The sequence below is a fragment of the Lepisma saccharinum genome, chromosome 2 (genome assembly GCF_977018435.1).
Source record: "Lepisma saccharinum chromosome 2, izLepSacc3.1, whole genome shotgun sequence".
NCBI lineage: Eukaryota > Metazoa > Arthropoda > Insecta > Zygentoma > Lepismatidae > Lepisma > Lepisma saccharinum.
The window spans coordinates 215,281,721-215,297,547 of NC_139230.1; the positions used below are offsets into that span (position 1 = coordinate 215,281,721).

The 15,827-nt window shown below is 38.5% G+C and overlaps 1 protein-coding gene across 3 annotated transcripts in view; it reads left to right on the plus strand.

Annotated features, from left to right (window-relative positions):
* The first annotated feature begins 3,870 nt into the window (after positions 1 to 3,870).
* The window catches only part of LOC145981187 (uncharacterized), a 52,464-nt gene continuing 40,507 nt past the window's right edge, over positions 3,871 to 15,827 (plus strand). For 2 of the 3 annotated variants that reach the window (XM_083114319.1, XM_083114310.1), the window contains exons 1-4: positions 3,871 to 3,950; positions 8,767 to 8,942; positions 10,819 to 11,106; positions 15,134 to 15,226. In XM_083114319.1, the coding sequence (XP_082970445.1) occupies positions 11,056 to 11,106; positions 15,134 to 15,226 (144 nt within the window). In that variant the 5' untranslated portion in view covers positions 3,871 to 3,950; positions 8,767 to 8,942; positions 10,819 to 11,055. Of the gene's footprint in view, positions 3,951 to 8,766; positions 8,943 to 9,830; positions 11,107 to 15,133; positions 15,227 to 15,827 lie in introns of those variants that run through there. The other variant, XM_083114314.1, reaches the window with a different exon arrangement.

A 15,827-nucleotide genomic window follows, 5' to 3' on the forward strand; every position in this document is an offset into this window, starting at 1 on the left:
TTTACAAATGTCAAAATTACGTGAAAGATATTTCTGGTTTTACACAGATACGTAAAATTGACGTACAGTGCACAACATAACAAACCAAATCAAGACGAGCTTGCACCCTCCTTATGTGTTGCCTTATGTCCCACAGACAACTTGAGGCACTGCTAGGCAGAAGGGTGAGTGGGTGCGAGGTGGGAGGTAGGGGAGGAATTTGAGCGCAAAGCATACGTAAATTTTACGTAACGATAGTGTTCCACAAATTGGCTTCCCACAGGAGCAGTACGTATAGCCTGACAAGTTAAGTCCCGATATGCGCAGATCGCTGCGGAGCACTTCGTATTACGTCTTCCTCCCCACCACTCTTCTACTCACTGGTCTGGCGTTGAGAGTACCAGTGGTGCCAACTCAGCAAAATTAAGTTAAAACAAATATGACAAACAATTTTCACTGTTTAGCGTGACGGTGCATGCAGGCTCCTATTATATCAGTGGTTCATTTTATTTAATCCGGCCTTTGAAAATACGTGCGGTGCGCTGATAGTAAACTGTAGTATTACGCACGTGCGTTAAGGTTTATAACGAAGAGAAACTACAGGGCGAATGAATTCATTTTCTGAATGCGACACTCACGACCGGATCAAGAAAGTGTGGGGCGTTACCCCCACACCCCCTATACGCCTTCATGGCATAGTGCTAAGCACGGGGGAACACTTTACCTTTTTTACATCGAGCAGTGTCCAGTTTTTTTTTTTTTTTTTAAATTTTATTTTATTTTTTAAACCGAGTGGGGTGGTGGTTCGTTTGTTTATCGTACAACAATCACCACGAGAAGGCAATCTGATAACACGCTTGTCTGTGTTCTTTGCTAAAGCATTGAAATGTTCATGCTCTTTACTCTTGGCTGCAAGATTCTTACTTTGAAAGAGATGGACTTATGGACGAGCGTGTAGATGAACTGATAATAGACTTGGTGAAGCCGATTCAGACACGGACACAGATTCATCGGTAGACACAGACTCGGATGAGTGGGAGAGTGAAACTGATGAAGGAGAACTGGAAAACATTTAGAAGGTGAGCTCAGTTCTATCGTTTATATATTTTTCATTTTTCTATAGTTTTATTTCATACATTTCTTATGCTGGTAAGAAATATCCCTAATATAACTTAATTCATTTAAGGTTTAAAGGGAAAATATCAAAATGTATTTAGAATTTAGCGCAATCAATACTTAGTGTAGGTGACGGGATACTAATTCATGCCTTGCACATTCAAATTTCGTTGAAAATTCTCAGAGGATTCAGCTCCCTCCAGTTTGCAACACTGCGAATGAACGTCGCCGCAGACAATGGAGTGGGGAAATGTGATGTGAGGTGCGCAAACAATGGATTGCAGCATCTTGTTTTTAAACTAGTCAAGTTATAGTTGTCATCCTCCTTTCCTTGTAGTTGCAGAAACTGCAATACTTTCTGTTCCCTTGTGACGTGGCTGCTACTGTACTTGTCTCTTCCTTCCCCAGTACCTTCAAAAAGCATGAACTGAATTCGTGAGAATAGTCTCTTTTCTGAGTTGCCCTGATTGTTGTAGAAGTTGTGAGTGTGAATAATGTATCCATTGATCGCTGCTATGTTGATCATATTATAGAAAAATGAGATATTATAGAAAAATTCATGCAAAACTTACGTGAATACAAATGTTGTTATTACTACATGCACGTCAAAATTACGTGCAAGATTTTTCTTCTGTTACTATTGCTACGTATTATTGACGTACAGAGTCCCACATAATGCACAAACTAAAGACATTCACTGCTTCCGCCCTCATTACCACAGTGCTGCAAGGCGCCTGAGAGAATGATAGAGGAATACCATAGGCGGAGGGGTAGGTGTATGCGATGTGGGAGGTAGGGGAGGGTAATGAGCACGAAGCACACGTAAATTTTACGTACGGTAGTGTTCTAGGGTTAAACATAAATTCTATTTAAAAATATCAAAAAAATGGTAAAGGTGACAGGCGTCGAAATTTTAATAGTCGCATTTATTTCCTAGAAACTCTGGCTGACCTCTGCACAGCATACTACAAAGCCAGGGATTGCGGGTTCAAATCTCAGCCTGGGCATCAGTGTTCTTTGTGAGCGTTCACTCATCCTTATCTCCGCGATTAGCCGAAAGTAGTAGAAATGCGAAGTAAAATAAACTGCTTTTTTCCTCTAAACAGACGAACAAAATTTATATCCCCTATATATATATATATATATATATATATGTTTATGCACAGTTGCTGTCATTTGTTTCGGGGTCTTCCTCTCTGCACAAGAGCTTTGCTACCTTGTGTTCCGACGTTAGACGAGGAATGCCTACAAGTTAGGCCTGTTAGGTTAGGTGGTACTTGTTTTCTATCCTTCGGACACATTTATTTATTTTTACAGAAGAAACTACTTAACCGTAATAAGTTCCTGTAGCATTGTCGAACATCGGGAAGGTGTTTTGTGTGATGTGGGAATGTTTCATAGCTAAAATTCATGTTGTTTGTTGAAAATTAATTCTCCGACGGAGAATAGGTAGCCCCACGAACCATTGGCACGTGGATAGGTTAGTTCTGTTAGGTTAGGAAACATAGTTAAAATTTGGTGTCATGTTAGTATCAGGATCTAGAAATTGGAAATAATTGCGAACCATTGGCGCTAGCCCCACGAACCATTGGCACGTGGTTAGGTTAGTTCTGTTAGGTTAGGAAACATAGTTAAAATTTGGTGTCGTGTTAGTATCAGGATCTAGAAATTGGAAATAATAGTGAACCATTGGCGCATGGTTAGGTTAGTTTGTCTCAGGCAAGCGAAAAGGCCTATCAGAAAGACTTACTGGTAATGTGAAAAATTGCAATTGATTTCATCAAAACAACGTTGATACACCTTCAGGAATGTTCCGCGAAGCAGATACGTAAGTACGAATGTCAAAAATTGAAGAAAGTAAGTAGTTATAGGTGTCCGAAGGATAGTAAACAATTACCCTAACTACAAAACATTACCAAAAAATTATAAACCGCGTTCCTCCTAAGAAGCTGATATTCCGTAGTCTTACGCAATCAATTAATGCTTTTTTAAGTACTTGCACGTATGTAGTTTTCAAGACCTCATTACCCATAAATTTGCACTTGCTGCATCCACTAACACGAAAATATATGCTTTTCTTAACTTCAACCTTAGGATCAACGAGTTAATTATACTCCGGTGGAACTTAATATGTTAATACACAACACAATCGGACGTAAGGAAGTTGCGTCACTCATAATGAACTGTGACTGTTAAACATATTTTCTACATACGTATAAGAGTGGAACAGTAGAGAAAAATTATAAATTCACGTTCAGTTTATTATTATTGCTTAATAAAGACTAAAACTAAATTGTTAATAAGAAATTCGAGACGTCGGCCAATAGCATTAAGTGAAACTCATCCTAGAGTTTATTGATTGACGAGTCATTCGTTGCTATGGTAACGTCTCCGTCCTATCAAAGATACCAACCTAAGGCAAATTATGCTAAACGTATCATAATCCGAACCCTATGTCATCCCATGTACTTCTGGCATATCACAGTCTAAGTTTATTTATTTATTTATTTTCTGTTCATTAGATCATAATGTACATGATGTTGAACAGGTCAATTCATTTACAATTACATATATCAACACACTACATAATACATAACTTTGAATTTTCCTTATCGTGAGGCTGGCAACACTTAGAGCGTGATCTACTCATCCTCTTCGTCCTTAGTTGCAAGCATTTTAGTTACGCCACGATATGAAGTTCCTTAAGCTGAAGGCGTATAATGTGGTGTCAACCCAAGAATCTCGGCCCAATCGAAATAAAAGCTGGATCAGGCTAATTCGAGGGAAGTCGAGTAAGGAGAATGTGAAGATGAAGCAGAAACTGAGAGAAGTCCAACGCCGTACTTCCATGGAAGGTACCGCTAGACTTTTTTTTTAATGTTTTGACGACATATTGTTGATAATTGTTGTTTATTTAAAGGCATTCTCCGTTGATAGAAGCGACAGTAAGTATCGTAGACTAGGGGGAATGAATGTAGAAGTAAATTGGAACCTTCCTGAAACTAATCCTAGAGAATGTGAAATATCTTGCATGGTTTATAAAGATTTTGTTGTTTATGATGGTTTTCAGTTGCTTTTAGCTCTCGGAAAAGTGTTATTTTGAAGTAAAGTAAGTCTGTTACATTACCGTGTAGCAGAAGAGCCCGAAGTCATACGCGCATGTGAAAATATGGCACCCAAAACACTACACAACAGCAGCTATAATTTTAAATAGTTAAGTTAGGATTGTTATGTTTGGTACTGATAGTTATTTTTGTCGTGTTCTTTCGCTATTTTAATGTACATACAGATTTAACGGTACTAATCTGATATTCCCCGGACAGATTTCTTCATTTTTACAGAAGAAACTACTTACGGTAATAAGTTCCTGTAGCATTGTCTAACACCTGGAAGGTGTTTTGTGTTATGTGGGAATGTTTTGGGTAAGAATGTAGAATATAGAGAATTTCTCCATTTTTGCTAATATTTGGTATAGTAACTAATTTTGGCCTTCTAATCACGAATCTGTTGTTAAAATGCAGGGGCCACATGTGCAAATTGTACATTATGCTACCCCACGAACCACGCATGGGTAGCCCCACTAACAACGCACAGGTAGCCCCACAAACCATGCACGGATAGCCCCACGAACCATTTCCGGTAAGGTTAGGTTAGGCAAGCTTAGTTAAAATTTTGTTCATAAAACAATGCAATATGCCTTTCAAAAAATCCACTTATATCGGCCTTTTTTTCCGATTTTTCCCCCACATTTTAACAACAGATTCGTGATTAGAAGGCCAAATTTAGTTACTATACCAAATATTAACGAAATTGGAGACATTCTCTATATTCTACATTCGCTCCCTGTTTCATAGCGGAAATTCAACCATTGACGCATAGCCCCAAGAACCATTTCTGGTAAGGTTAGGTTAGGTAGGGTCTTGTATAGGTTACAATAGTTAAAAATTGGTTTCGAAAAAAATATGCGTAGTCACACACACCATTCTCGCATAGCCCCACCAACCATTGACACCCCACAAACCATTTGCAGAAACGTACGTTCTTCAGTTACAAAAACACTTTTTTTTTAAAAAAAAAATTGCAATTACTTTGATCAAAAAAACATGAATTCACATTAAAGAATGTTCCGCGTAGCAGACAGGTATGTACAAATGTCAAAAATTGACAAAACGAAGAAGTTATAGGTGTCCGGGGAATATCAGATTTTTACCATTAACTAACAAAATGTGGCGAAACTACTCTGAAATTGCAGGTTTTTACTTACGTTGGCCATACATTGGGATCAAACCTTTCCCTTATTTGAGCTTTCCTAATGCTGGAACCACTTTTATGTTACGTAAAACATTGAAATTCATCGATTAACAAAAATCGACGCAATTCTGGGGGATAAACGGCCCCAGTTTTTATTTTCAACCACGAAAACATTTAGGGATGTTATTTTAATGCTAAGAGACAGGGCCGTATCAAGGTTTGTGGAGGCCCCTGGGCAAAATGTTTTGTGGGGCCCCCATTTTTTTTATTATTTTTTACTAGAAGCTTTATTAGCTCAATATGTTATCCACCAATTTTCAGCAGATAGGTTTGTAGGGGGAATAGCGCAATAAAATAAAGTTACAAGATGAAAATTGTAGCACTGTAGCAGCAGTAAAATTCTGCGTCTAAATGTCCACAGTATATTATGAAGAGTGAACACCGTAAATACAATATATAGTAAATACTAAGGTGGTTCAGATGGAAACAGAGGACTGAGTAGTAGACTGTACTTACATACATAATTTATTATAAATGATACTATTTACAATTAAGAGTAAATATGTCACTACATATGGACGGTCCATCTACTGGACAATTACCGTGAGGTTTATTGTGGAAATTGTAGTAACTACACTTTCTTCAATAAAATTCCCAAAGGCTGAACACTTATAGTACACACACTTTTCTTGCCTTTTTCACCGAAAATTCATCTACTATATCATCGAAGTCCAATTCACGAATAACTTCATTTTCAATGCTTAATAAACAAACAAATGTACTTCGGAGCGGGTCCTTACATACAATATTATACATAGACAGTTCCATTGGGATGTCTTTCTGATGTTTTACATTGCTACTGACTGCCTAGAACTCATAGTTCTAATACGATGTTATTAATGAAAGAAAGTTATGTACTTCGTAGCATTATTTATTACCTTAATCGTATCTGAGAATTGATTGTTGGAATACATAAGTGTGTCTTATTTCCACACCACAGCCAAATTCAATCCATGGTATAAAATGCTTCAGATATCTACAAACAGATTGAGAGCTGTGCTACATTTGGATCCAGAAGAGTGCAGACTTACGACAATATTGAAGTTTTTTTGGGTAAAAATTTACTATCCTTCGGACACCTCTAATTTTTTCGTTTCGTCAATTTTTGACATCCGTACTTACGTATCTGCTTCGCGGAACATTCCTGAAGGTGTATCAACGTAGTTTTGATGAAATTTGAACTATGTTTCCTAACCTAACAGAACTAACCTAACCACGCACCAATGGTTCGTGGGGCTAGCGCCAATGGTTCGCAATTATTTCCAATTTCTAGATCCTGATACTAGTACAACACCAAATTTTAACTGTGTTTCCTAACCTAACAGAACTAACCTATCCATGCGCCAATGGTTTGTGGGGCTAGCTATTCTCCGTCGGAGAATTAATTTTCAACGAACAACATGAATTTCAGCTATGAAACATTCCCACATCACACAAAACACTTTCCCAATGTTCGACAATGCTACAGGAACTTATCACGGTAAATAGTTTCTTCTGTAAAAATAAATAAATGTGTCCGAAGGATAGTAAACTATAGGGTGTCCCACGAACGGCGCAACTGGGAATTAAGAGTGGCGTTACTCTGTAACCAAAACCTGTACATACATAAGTCATACACCAAATGTTACCCCTGTCCAAGTAGATATTTTTAAACATAGAAACAACAAACTGGGTGCAGTGTTGTTCATGCAGTGTTGCCAAATGTAAGTGAAAGTGTAAATTTATTTTTCCACAAAGCATGGAAAATTGCATATCAAACATTTGTACGGACATTTGGAAGTCAATTTCCACCTTGGGTAGGTGGACTATTTCGCCATATATATACCGCGTGAGGCACCTAAAAGTATCACCTGAAATAGCGAAGAAACCAGAAACAGTAGCGATGTGAGGTTTGCGGGAAACAATAATATCAAATGGGGCTCATAAATCGGAGGTATGGGGTGGGTCGAAAAATATCGACAAATGGGGCATCTGGAGGAAAGTCATATTTTTTTTAAATGGTACGATATACAATAACATGCATAATATAAAAGAGCACATGCAGAGAAACACAACGCCATTGGTCTCATGCATCTACTGCGAAATAGTCCACCTACCCAAGGTGGAAATTGACGTCCAAATTTCCGTACGAATGTTTGACATGCAATTTTCCATGCTTTGTGGAAAAATAAATTTACACTTTCACTTACATTTGGCAACACTGCATGAACAACACTGCACCCCGTTTGTTGTTTCTATGTTTAAAAATATCTACTTGGACAGGGCTAACATTTGGTGTATGACTTATGTATATACAGGTTTCGGTTACAAAGTTACGCCACTCTTAATTCCCAGTTGCGCCGTTCATGGGACACCCTGTAGTACAGTTTTTTTGATTTTTAAAATAATTTTTCACAAGCATAGCCAGCTGGTTAAAATATTTTTTTTTGTGGAGGCACTTCACAACTTCCTTTTGGTGGGGGCTCCGGGGCAATTGCCCCAGTTGCCCATAGGTTAATCCGACCCTGCTAAGAGAACTGAACCTGGTCTTCCTAACCTAATCAAAAAAAATGTAGAAGTTGTCTATCGGCTGAACGGATTTCTTCATTTTTACACAAGAAAGTACTTACTGGAATGAGTTTTTGTAGCATTTGGATACTTTGTGGACATGTTTTCTGTCATCGTAGAATCTGCTGGAGCGGTAAATCATGTGTTTTTCACGATATTACTATGTTTGCCTAACCGGACCTAACCCAACCTTGCCATGAATGGTTTGTTGGGCTATTTATGAATGGTTCGTGGGGCTATTTATAAATAGTTTTTGGGGCTATCGTGAATGGTTCATGGGGCTATCCGTGTATGGTTCATGGGGCTATTATTGATATCATTTTCGGTATGATTTAAGATGACCGGACCCCTCTCCGATTTTCTTCATACTTGGCATAATTGAGGCCTGCTAATGACGAATCTAAAGTTAAAATTTGTCGGAAACGTCTAGAAATTGCAAAATTATTGTGAAACATTGACGCTAGTTCCACGAACCATTGGCGCTAGCCCCACAAACCATTGACGTGTGGTTAGGTTAGTTTCAGTTAGGTTAGCAAACATAGTTAAAATTTGTTGTTGGACAACATTTCCAACACCTCTTGTAACAAGTCACGTGCTCATTTTAATTGTAACTGTCAATGTAATTGTATGAGCTTATTTCATTACATAGCTACTGGTTATGCGGATGTTGCATCCAGTTTGCTGGCAGATGCACTCTCGCTGCCTTTGTGTTAGCTGCCACTACACGGCCAACTTCACCATGAAAGGCACTGTACTATATGGTGTAAGATGATACAAGATGCAGTTTTAATACATTTCAAATGTACATTTCAGGAAAAAGGAAGAAGAGTGTGACCTTCGCTACAGATCTTGTGAAAGTAGTGACATATCAATCTGAAGACGTGGTGGAAGCTGAAGAAGTAGTTATCGTTGAGAGTGCAGGAACCTCACAGTCTTCCTATGAAGAAATATTTTGCAGCGATAACTTGGAAGATAAAATCTCTCATGAAGTATGTAGTGTCTTTGGTACAATTATTTCACTTTTTTTTTATAATCATTGATAGTGTTCAAACTATATTTGATTGTTTTTCTTAAATTCTGAGCATTAGTTTTCATAATTTATTGTGCAATAGTGATGAAATCAATTTTAGTCTTCTAGCCAAACACCACTTTATGGAACAACCGAAGGTGCCTCATTCCTACTACCCTCTCAACCCTTCAGATTCACACAGCTACCCCAAACTCTACTCTGCATATTGAGCATCATTTACATCCTCACCTACAATATATTTTCCTTCATGAAATATGCACAGCCTTCAACCTCAAATCATTATCTACTGCTCTTCCACCCAAACCTATACTTAGAGACCTTGATTTTTCTCAAATGCGATAACAGTGAAAAATGTTAATTGCTGCAAGAAGATGTTTGTGCAGAGATATGTTCTAAACATGTTTATCATCCATTTGAAACCAGGAAATAACGTGAATTTATCATAAAATTCAAATGGTGGCCTCTGAGAATATCAATACATGTTGTGCTTAAAGAAAAATAAATAATGAAAACCAATAATACTTGTGTTTTAGATTGATCAAATTGTTGCTTTAACTCCACTTTATGCACAGAAAGGCTAATTGGGACTGGACCTACAGTTTAAAGTGGGATCCGAACCAGTATGTGCCTCCATTGGGTATTGAACCTGAACCCCTTGATTACAAGGCAATGATACTACCATTGCACCATCAGGGAGGCCCTTGTGTTCTAGGCTTTGACCAGTTTTGCGACATGTGGGCGAGCGTTATCATGTTGAAAAATAAGTTATCATGTCTGTTCTCCCATTCTGGTCGTTTCCTGGCCAGAGCTTGCTTCAAACGCATTAATTGTCGTCGATAACGTTCTCCATTAATAGTTTCACCCGGTTGCAGCAGCTCATAGTACACCACACCTTTCATATCCCACCATATGCACAGCATAACCTTTGCGCAGTGAATATCTCGTTTCAGTTGTGATGGACCTGGTTCACCTGGCTTCACCCAGGCCTTTTTTCATTTCAGGTTCTCGTAATGGATTCACTTCTCATCGCCAGTAACAATGTGATGCAAAAACCCCTTTCTTTTCTCTCTTTGAAGCAGCAATTCGCAAATGGTTTTTCGTCTTTCAACGTCTCTGTCTTTCAATTCATGTGGAACCCAATGTGACAACTTTTGAATCATTCCCATGGCTTTGAGGTGTTTGGAAACTGTTGTTTGATCAACGCCTAATGCTTCTGCAAGTTCTTCCTGCATTTGACACGAATCCTGATCGAGCAATGCTCTCAATTCTTCGTCTTCAAATTTTTTGGCTGTCCAGGTTGCTCTTGGTCTTCCAGGCCGAAATCACCACTTCTAAACCATGCAAACCACTTCTGACACGTTCGCTCAGCTAGTGCATGGTCACCATACACTTCCACCAAAATACGATGACTTTCAGTAGCACTTTTCTGCATGTTAAAGTAATGAAGCAGAACACCCCGCAAAAACACTTTATCTGGCACGAACTGCGCCATCTTCAGTTGACTACAAAATGCTGTTGTTGACGCATCAATCAACTGCTTTATACTACGAACGATGCACGCTGACATGAGTTTTCAACGCATGTGTGTATACACGGAACTGTGGGACGATACGCTCGTTACACCATCTCTTGTCCAGGTGCACAAATTAATTTCTAGACCAAATATAATTCCCATATATTTGGCGTAAAAGCATGGTAAAATAAAAATATGAATTTTAGGAAACATAACACCAAAAAGGATAGAAAATATGAATTATTTTGGAAAACTGCAACACTTTAAAATCAAGGTCCCTACCCATATTGTGCACAACAACAATAAACATGTCTGCTTCCAGATATTTATCCAGTCCTACCAACTGTGAGGGAGCACATAGCACTGGAAAAGAGCCTACACAATGGCCACGAGTGGTCTGAAAGCTACCACTCATCATCCATTCCCTTTTGTCTCCCATATCCACTCCTAACAGCACCCATTCTCCCTTCCACTCTCCCCTTGCACACCAGCTCATTACATGGAATCTTCTGGCTGGTAGTCACTTCATTATGTACTCTCCATCGCCTGCTCTTTGGATATGATGATGCCAATGCGACTGATGCAGAGAAATGCCTACATTTTTTATCGGGTAAGTGTTTCTGTGTCTTCTACCACTATTACAAACATGTACATGCATGCACACACAGAGTGAGAGTCACATCTGGTCAGTTTTGCCAGCCAGGCATGTAGCATGAGGCATTGACAAGGCACTCGGAATTGCCTTTTACCTTCAGTTTTCACACTTTTTTTTTTCCAACTTACCTTCCCATTTTAATCATTGACTGTTCTTGTCTTTTCTCCTGAAGAAGCCACATAATGTGGTGAAATCTTGAGTAATATAAGTAATTCAGTCAGTCCCTGTTGAAAACTATCCATTGTACTCCATACACCAGAAGTTCAAAATTGCCCAGTGAAAGAAACTCCTTGAAAATTGAGTGGGAGAATGGACAGTGTGCAGCCCTCTGGCAAATTTTATGACATCCACATATTGTGGGGAATGGGAGTATAGTTACGTAAATCTTCTGTTATTTAATGGTATGGAAACAAATCAACTATCCCTGTACATGTTACAGGAAAGAGGGAAATCTTGTCAGACGGACAATGGTTTCATAAGAAATGTAATTGTGTGCAAAATTCCAATGTTTCTTTAACCCTTCGTAACCCGCACGGCAGCACTTGAGTTTTGATTTTTTTTTCCTTAATGTTCAGGAGAGCACTACACTATCTACACTATTCCCATGAAGATATAGAGGAGTTCTCATTTTTTCTGGCATTCTTTCAGTTGCTTACATTCTTCTGAATTAACCGGCCCTTGTTTGGTGGCACTCAGTACCATGCAAGGCAGCGCTTCCTACCTTAATTCATAGCATGTCAACCATGAATTTTACGGAAATAATGAGAATGGAATGACGGTACATTGTTCGGAATGCAAATTATTTGTATTCAGAAACTATTGCAGTACCTATATGAAATGCCAGACTTGTCAAAATAATTATTTTGAAAAGTGACAACATTCGGTTCCTTTAATTTGAGTCAATATGTCCTTTTTTTATGTATGTCTCATATAAGCAGGAGAAACATTTTGAGATTTGAACATTTTAAAATTATTTTGTAACTTTCTTCCAGCTGTGTTTCATACATTTGATTGATTTTTCTGCGAGTCAGTAAGATTTTGACTGATAATTTTCGAACAGATAGTTCATCTCTAACCCCATACAAGTTGTACTGTATCAATTCATTTTGATAAATACATTAAAATTTTTTTAAAAAATATGTTGAAAATGTGAATTGTGAGTTAATTGTTTAGTTCCTTCATTATGTGGAAAAGTTTTAATTATTCTTAGAATAATATTTTGGTGCATTCACTTCAAGAGTCTAAGCTTGTAATTCTATGACACACTTTATCTCATTTTTTAAAGTTTGTTTCCTTTAATATCTAAATAATGGTCCGAAATTGACATATTTGTGTTCATATATATATTTCGCCTGATTTCCAGTAAGAGCTAGTGTAATTCAACATCGATTTGCATCAATAATTCATGCAGTTGGTATTGATAGGGCAGCACTGAGTGCCATGCATTGGACATTTGTGCTACTATGAGGATGCAGATATTGGAGGGTTAACCCTTATGCTACTGGAGCCCTGGTGTTTTTCATAGTTCATAAGTTCAAACACCTTAACACCTCAATGGCCAAGCTGGAAAATTGAGCTGTTTTATGTTTTTGAGTCTACTTTATGCACACAAACAACCTATTTGGGACTGGGCCTACAGTTTATAGTGGCATTCAAAGCACTATGTGACTCCACTGGGATCATACTGTCCTGGGAGTTGACAAAATGTAATAGATGACTGTGAGACCATTATCTATCTCATTTCATGATCCAGAGTTCACATTTGCTTTGTTTCAAGTGCTTTGGTATGCATAATGACATTTTTTTTGCTTGCATAACCATGTATTGTAATATAATGTTTGAGGGAGACCCAAACATTTAAATACTTAGTTCTCTACAGCTGTGGTAGCTCAGTCGTTAGGGCATATGAATACCATGTGAGACCCGGATTTGATCCCCAGTGGGGTAGAACCGGGATTTTTTCCACCTGTTCAAGCGGCTCCACCACCCACCCAGCATCGTATAAAGTGGGTACCTGGAGGAAACTCTGGGGGGTAAAGGTGGCCAGGGGCATGGTGCTGTACACATCACCCCCAACTTTGGCCATAATCAAGAAAGTGTGGGGCCCTAACCCCACACCCCCTATATTCATGGCATGGTGCATAGCACAGGGGAATACTTTACTTTACTTTTAGATCTCTACATTGCTTTTAATTCCTCGGCTGTTTTTACTTGCATTTGAAGTTTCACAAGGGAAAAACTTTGTTAAGCTTGGGAATATCTCTGTACATGCTTACCACACCAGCAATTAACATATCTAGGGTCTCTACCAGTAAAGAATGTCAAGAGAAAGTAATCAACTGGTGGGAGAGGAAAAAGTCAAGAACTCATGTTGTGGTCAACAATTCTTGCTATTTTGTTACAGTATAGTGAATTTACATTGTTATATACCTGCACTGATATTTGATAAAATTGTATTGAGATGTGGTTAAGATTTGCTCACTTTGTTAATTAAGAATTACATTTTTGTATGCATGAACTTTTTTTTGTATAAATATTAAAGTAATGTGGCCATTCGGTATCCAGAATGATATTGGAAGCATTAATTTCTATATGCATTAATAATTAAAGCAAGTGTAAAACTCTTTTATGACTGTAGAAAATTTCTTGCATCACGTGCAGGCAACATATTTGTTAAAACACTAAAATAACACACAAACAGCATGATAAAAAACACTTTGGAGCTCTTCTAAGCTTTTGACTCCTTCACGGAGTCATCTTCAGGGCTGGTCGAGGAAAGAAGGGGTAGATGCGGTTGTCGTTACACTTGCGATACTTGATGTGTCCGCCGGCAGATGTCGTTGCGGTCTTGCAGTGTTGGCAAGTCTTGGTTGTTGGTTGGGGGAGATGAATTTTTGAGTTTTACTGTGTTGTAGCAAGAAGAATAAAGATTTCCACATAAATTGTCATTGAGTTTATTTGTGTTTTTGATCATTTGTACACCTTCCTTAATATCCCGTTCCTTCGCACAGGCGAAAGAAAAAACAGACCAGCCCTGAAGATGACTCCGTGAAGGAGTCAAAAGCTTGGAAGAGCTCCAAAGTGTTTTTTATCATGCTGTTTGTGTGTTATTTTAGTGTTTTAACAAATATGTTGCCTGCACGTGATGCAAGAAATTTTCTACAGTCATAAAAGAGTTTTACACTTGCTTTAATTATTAATGCATATAGAAATTAATGCTTCCAATATCATTCTGGATACCGAATGGCCACATTACTTTATCGTGCTGTTTGTGTGTTGTTATAGTAAAGGTAAAAGGTAAAGTGCTCCCCTGTGCTTAGCACCATGCCATGAAGGCATATAGGGGGTGTGCGGGTAATGCGCCACACTTTCTTGATCCGGTCGTGAGTGGGGGTGATGTGATCAGCATCATGCGCCTGACTGCCTTTACCCCCCAGGGTTTCCCCCAGGTAACCATGTCATTCGACGCTGGGTGGGCGCCGGAGCTGCTTCCAACGTTAGAAAAGTTGTTGGATTTGAACCGACCGGCGTTCGAACCCGGGACCTTTAGCATGGTAGTGAGATGCATTACCGACTGAGCCACCGTGGCCACTTTTAGTTGTTTTAGTGTTTTAACAAATATAAATCTCTTGTTAAAGTACAGCTTCCGTTTTCATCTTAACTGGCCTTGTGGTTTTTCATTGAAAAACATATATATTCTTAAATACTTAAGTAGGGGGTGATTAAATAAATGTTAAGAAAATAGGAATAAAAGGGTCAATAATTAATATGTTGTTACAGTTGCCAAATTATAATATTCCACAATCAAAATTCAATTTTTTACTGAACATCTTGTAAACTTGCTATTGGTATGCTCCTTGTAATTTGGTTGTACCTGTCAACCCCTGGAGCACTTTGGTGTGAAACATTGTTGGCAGGTGCACATATGATAAGGGCACAAGTTCAGCAACACTTATAATTAATCAATGCTACTTTTTTTCAGGCTGAGCCTGACGTAGCTTGTGTTCCTGGTGCAAGCACTCCGGATCCTGGCCACCAGAGTGAGGAAGTATGCAGCACACAGAATGATGAGCTTGTAAGTCAAATTCAAGAGTTTAATATTTAAGCAGCGGTCATAGTATTGACATTGTTTTTCAGGGTTTCCACAAATTTGAGAGAAATTGTGGAACTTCACCTGTGTCTAAGAAGGTAATGGAAAGTCTAGGAATATTAAATATGAGTTCATGCAGTCAAAGGTAATGGTAAAGTACCGTGCGTTCATTTTGATCTTGAGCCGAGAGATCGGGAGAAGCGTGGCGGGCGGCGCTGACGGAGATGCCGACATTTGGGGCCTGTAATGCCCGCTTATTTTTATGGACATATGCAGACATTTATATAAGTACTGCAATACGAGCACTAACCTGTGTTATAAGAGTACGGTTTTAATTTTAGTAGCTTAGTGGCTGTATGTGCTGATGATTTTGACACTCCCATCTCCTGTGAAACACGGCGTAGATGTTTGTTTGGATAACTTTCTAATGCTGCCCCAATTTCATCGAGTTTTGCTTCGGTTAGAATCCGTCGTTTTTGGTTAGGTGTTTTAAAACTTAACGATCCAGTTTCTCGTAATTTAAGGACAAGATGTCTAACTGTATCTCTATGTGGAGGTGAAACCCATGGGAATTTCTGTACAAATT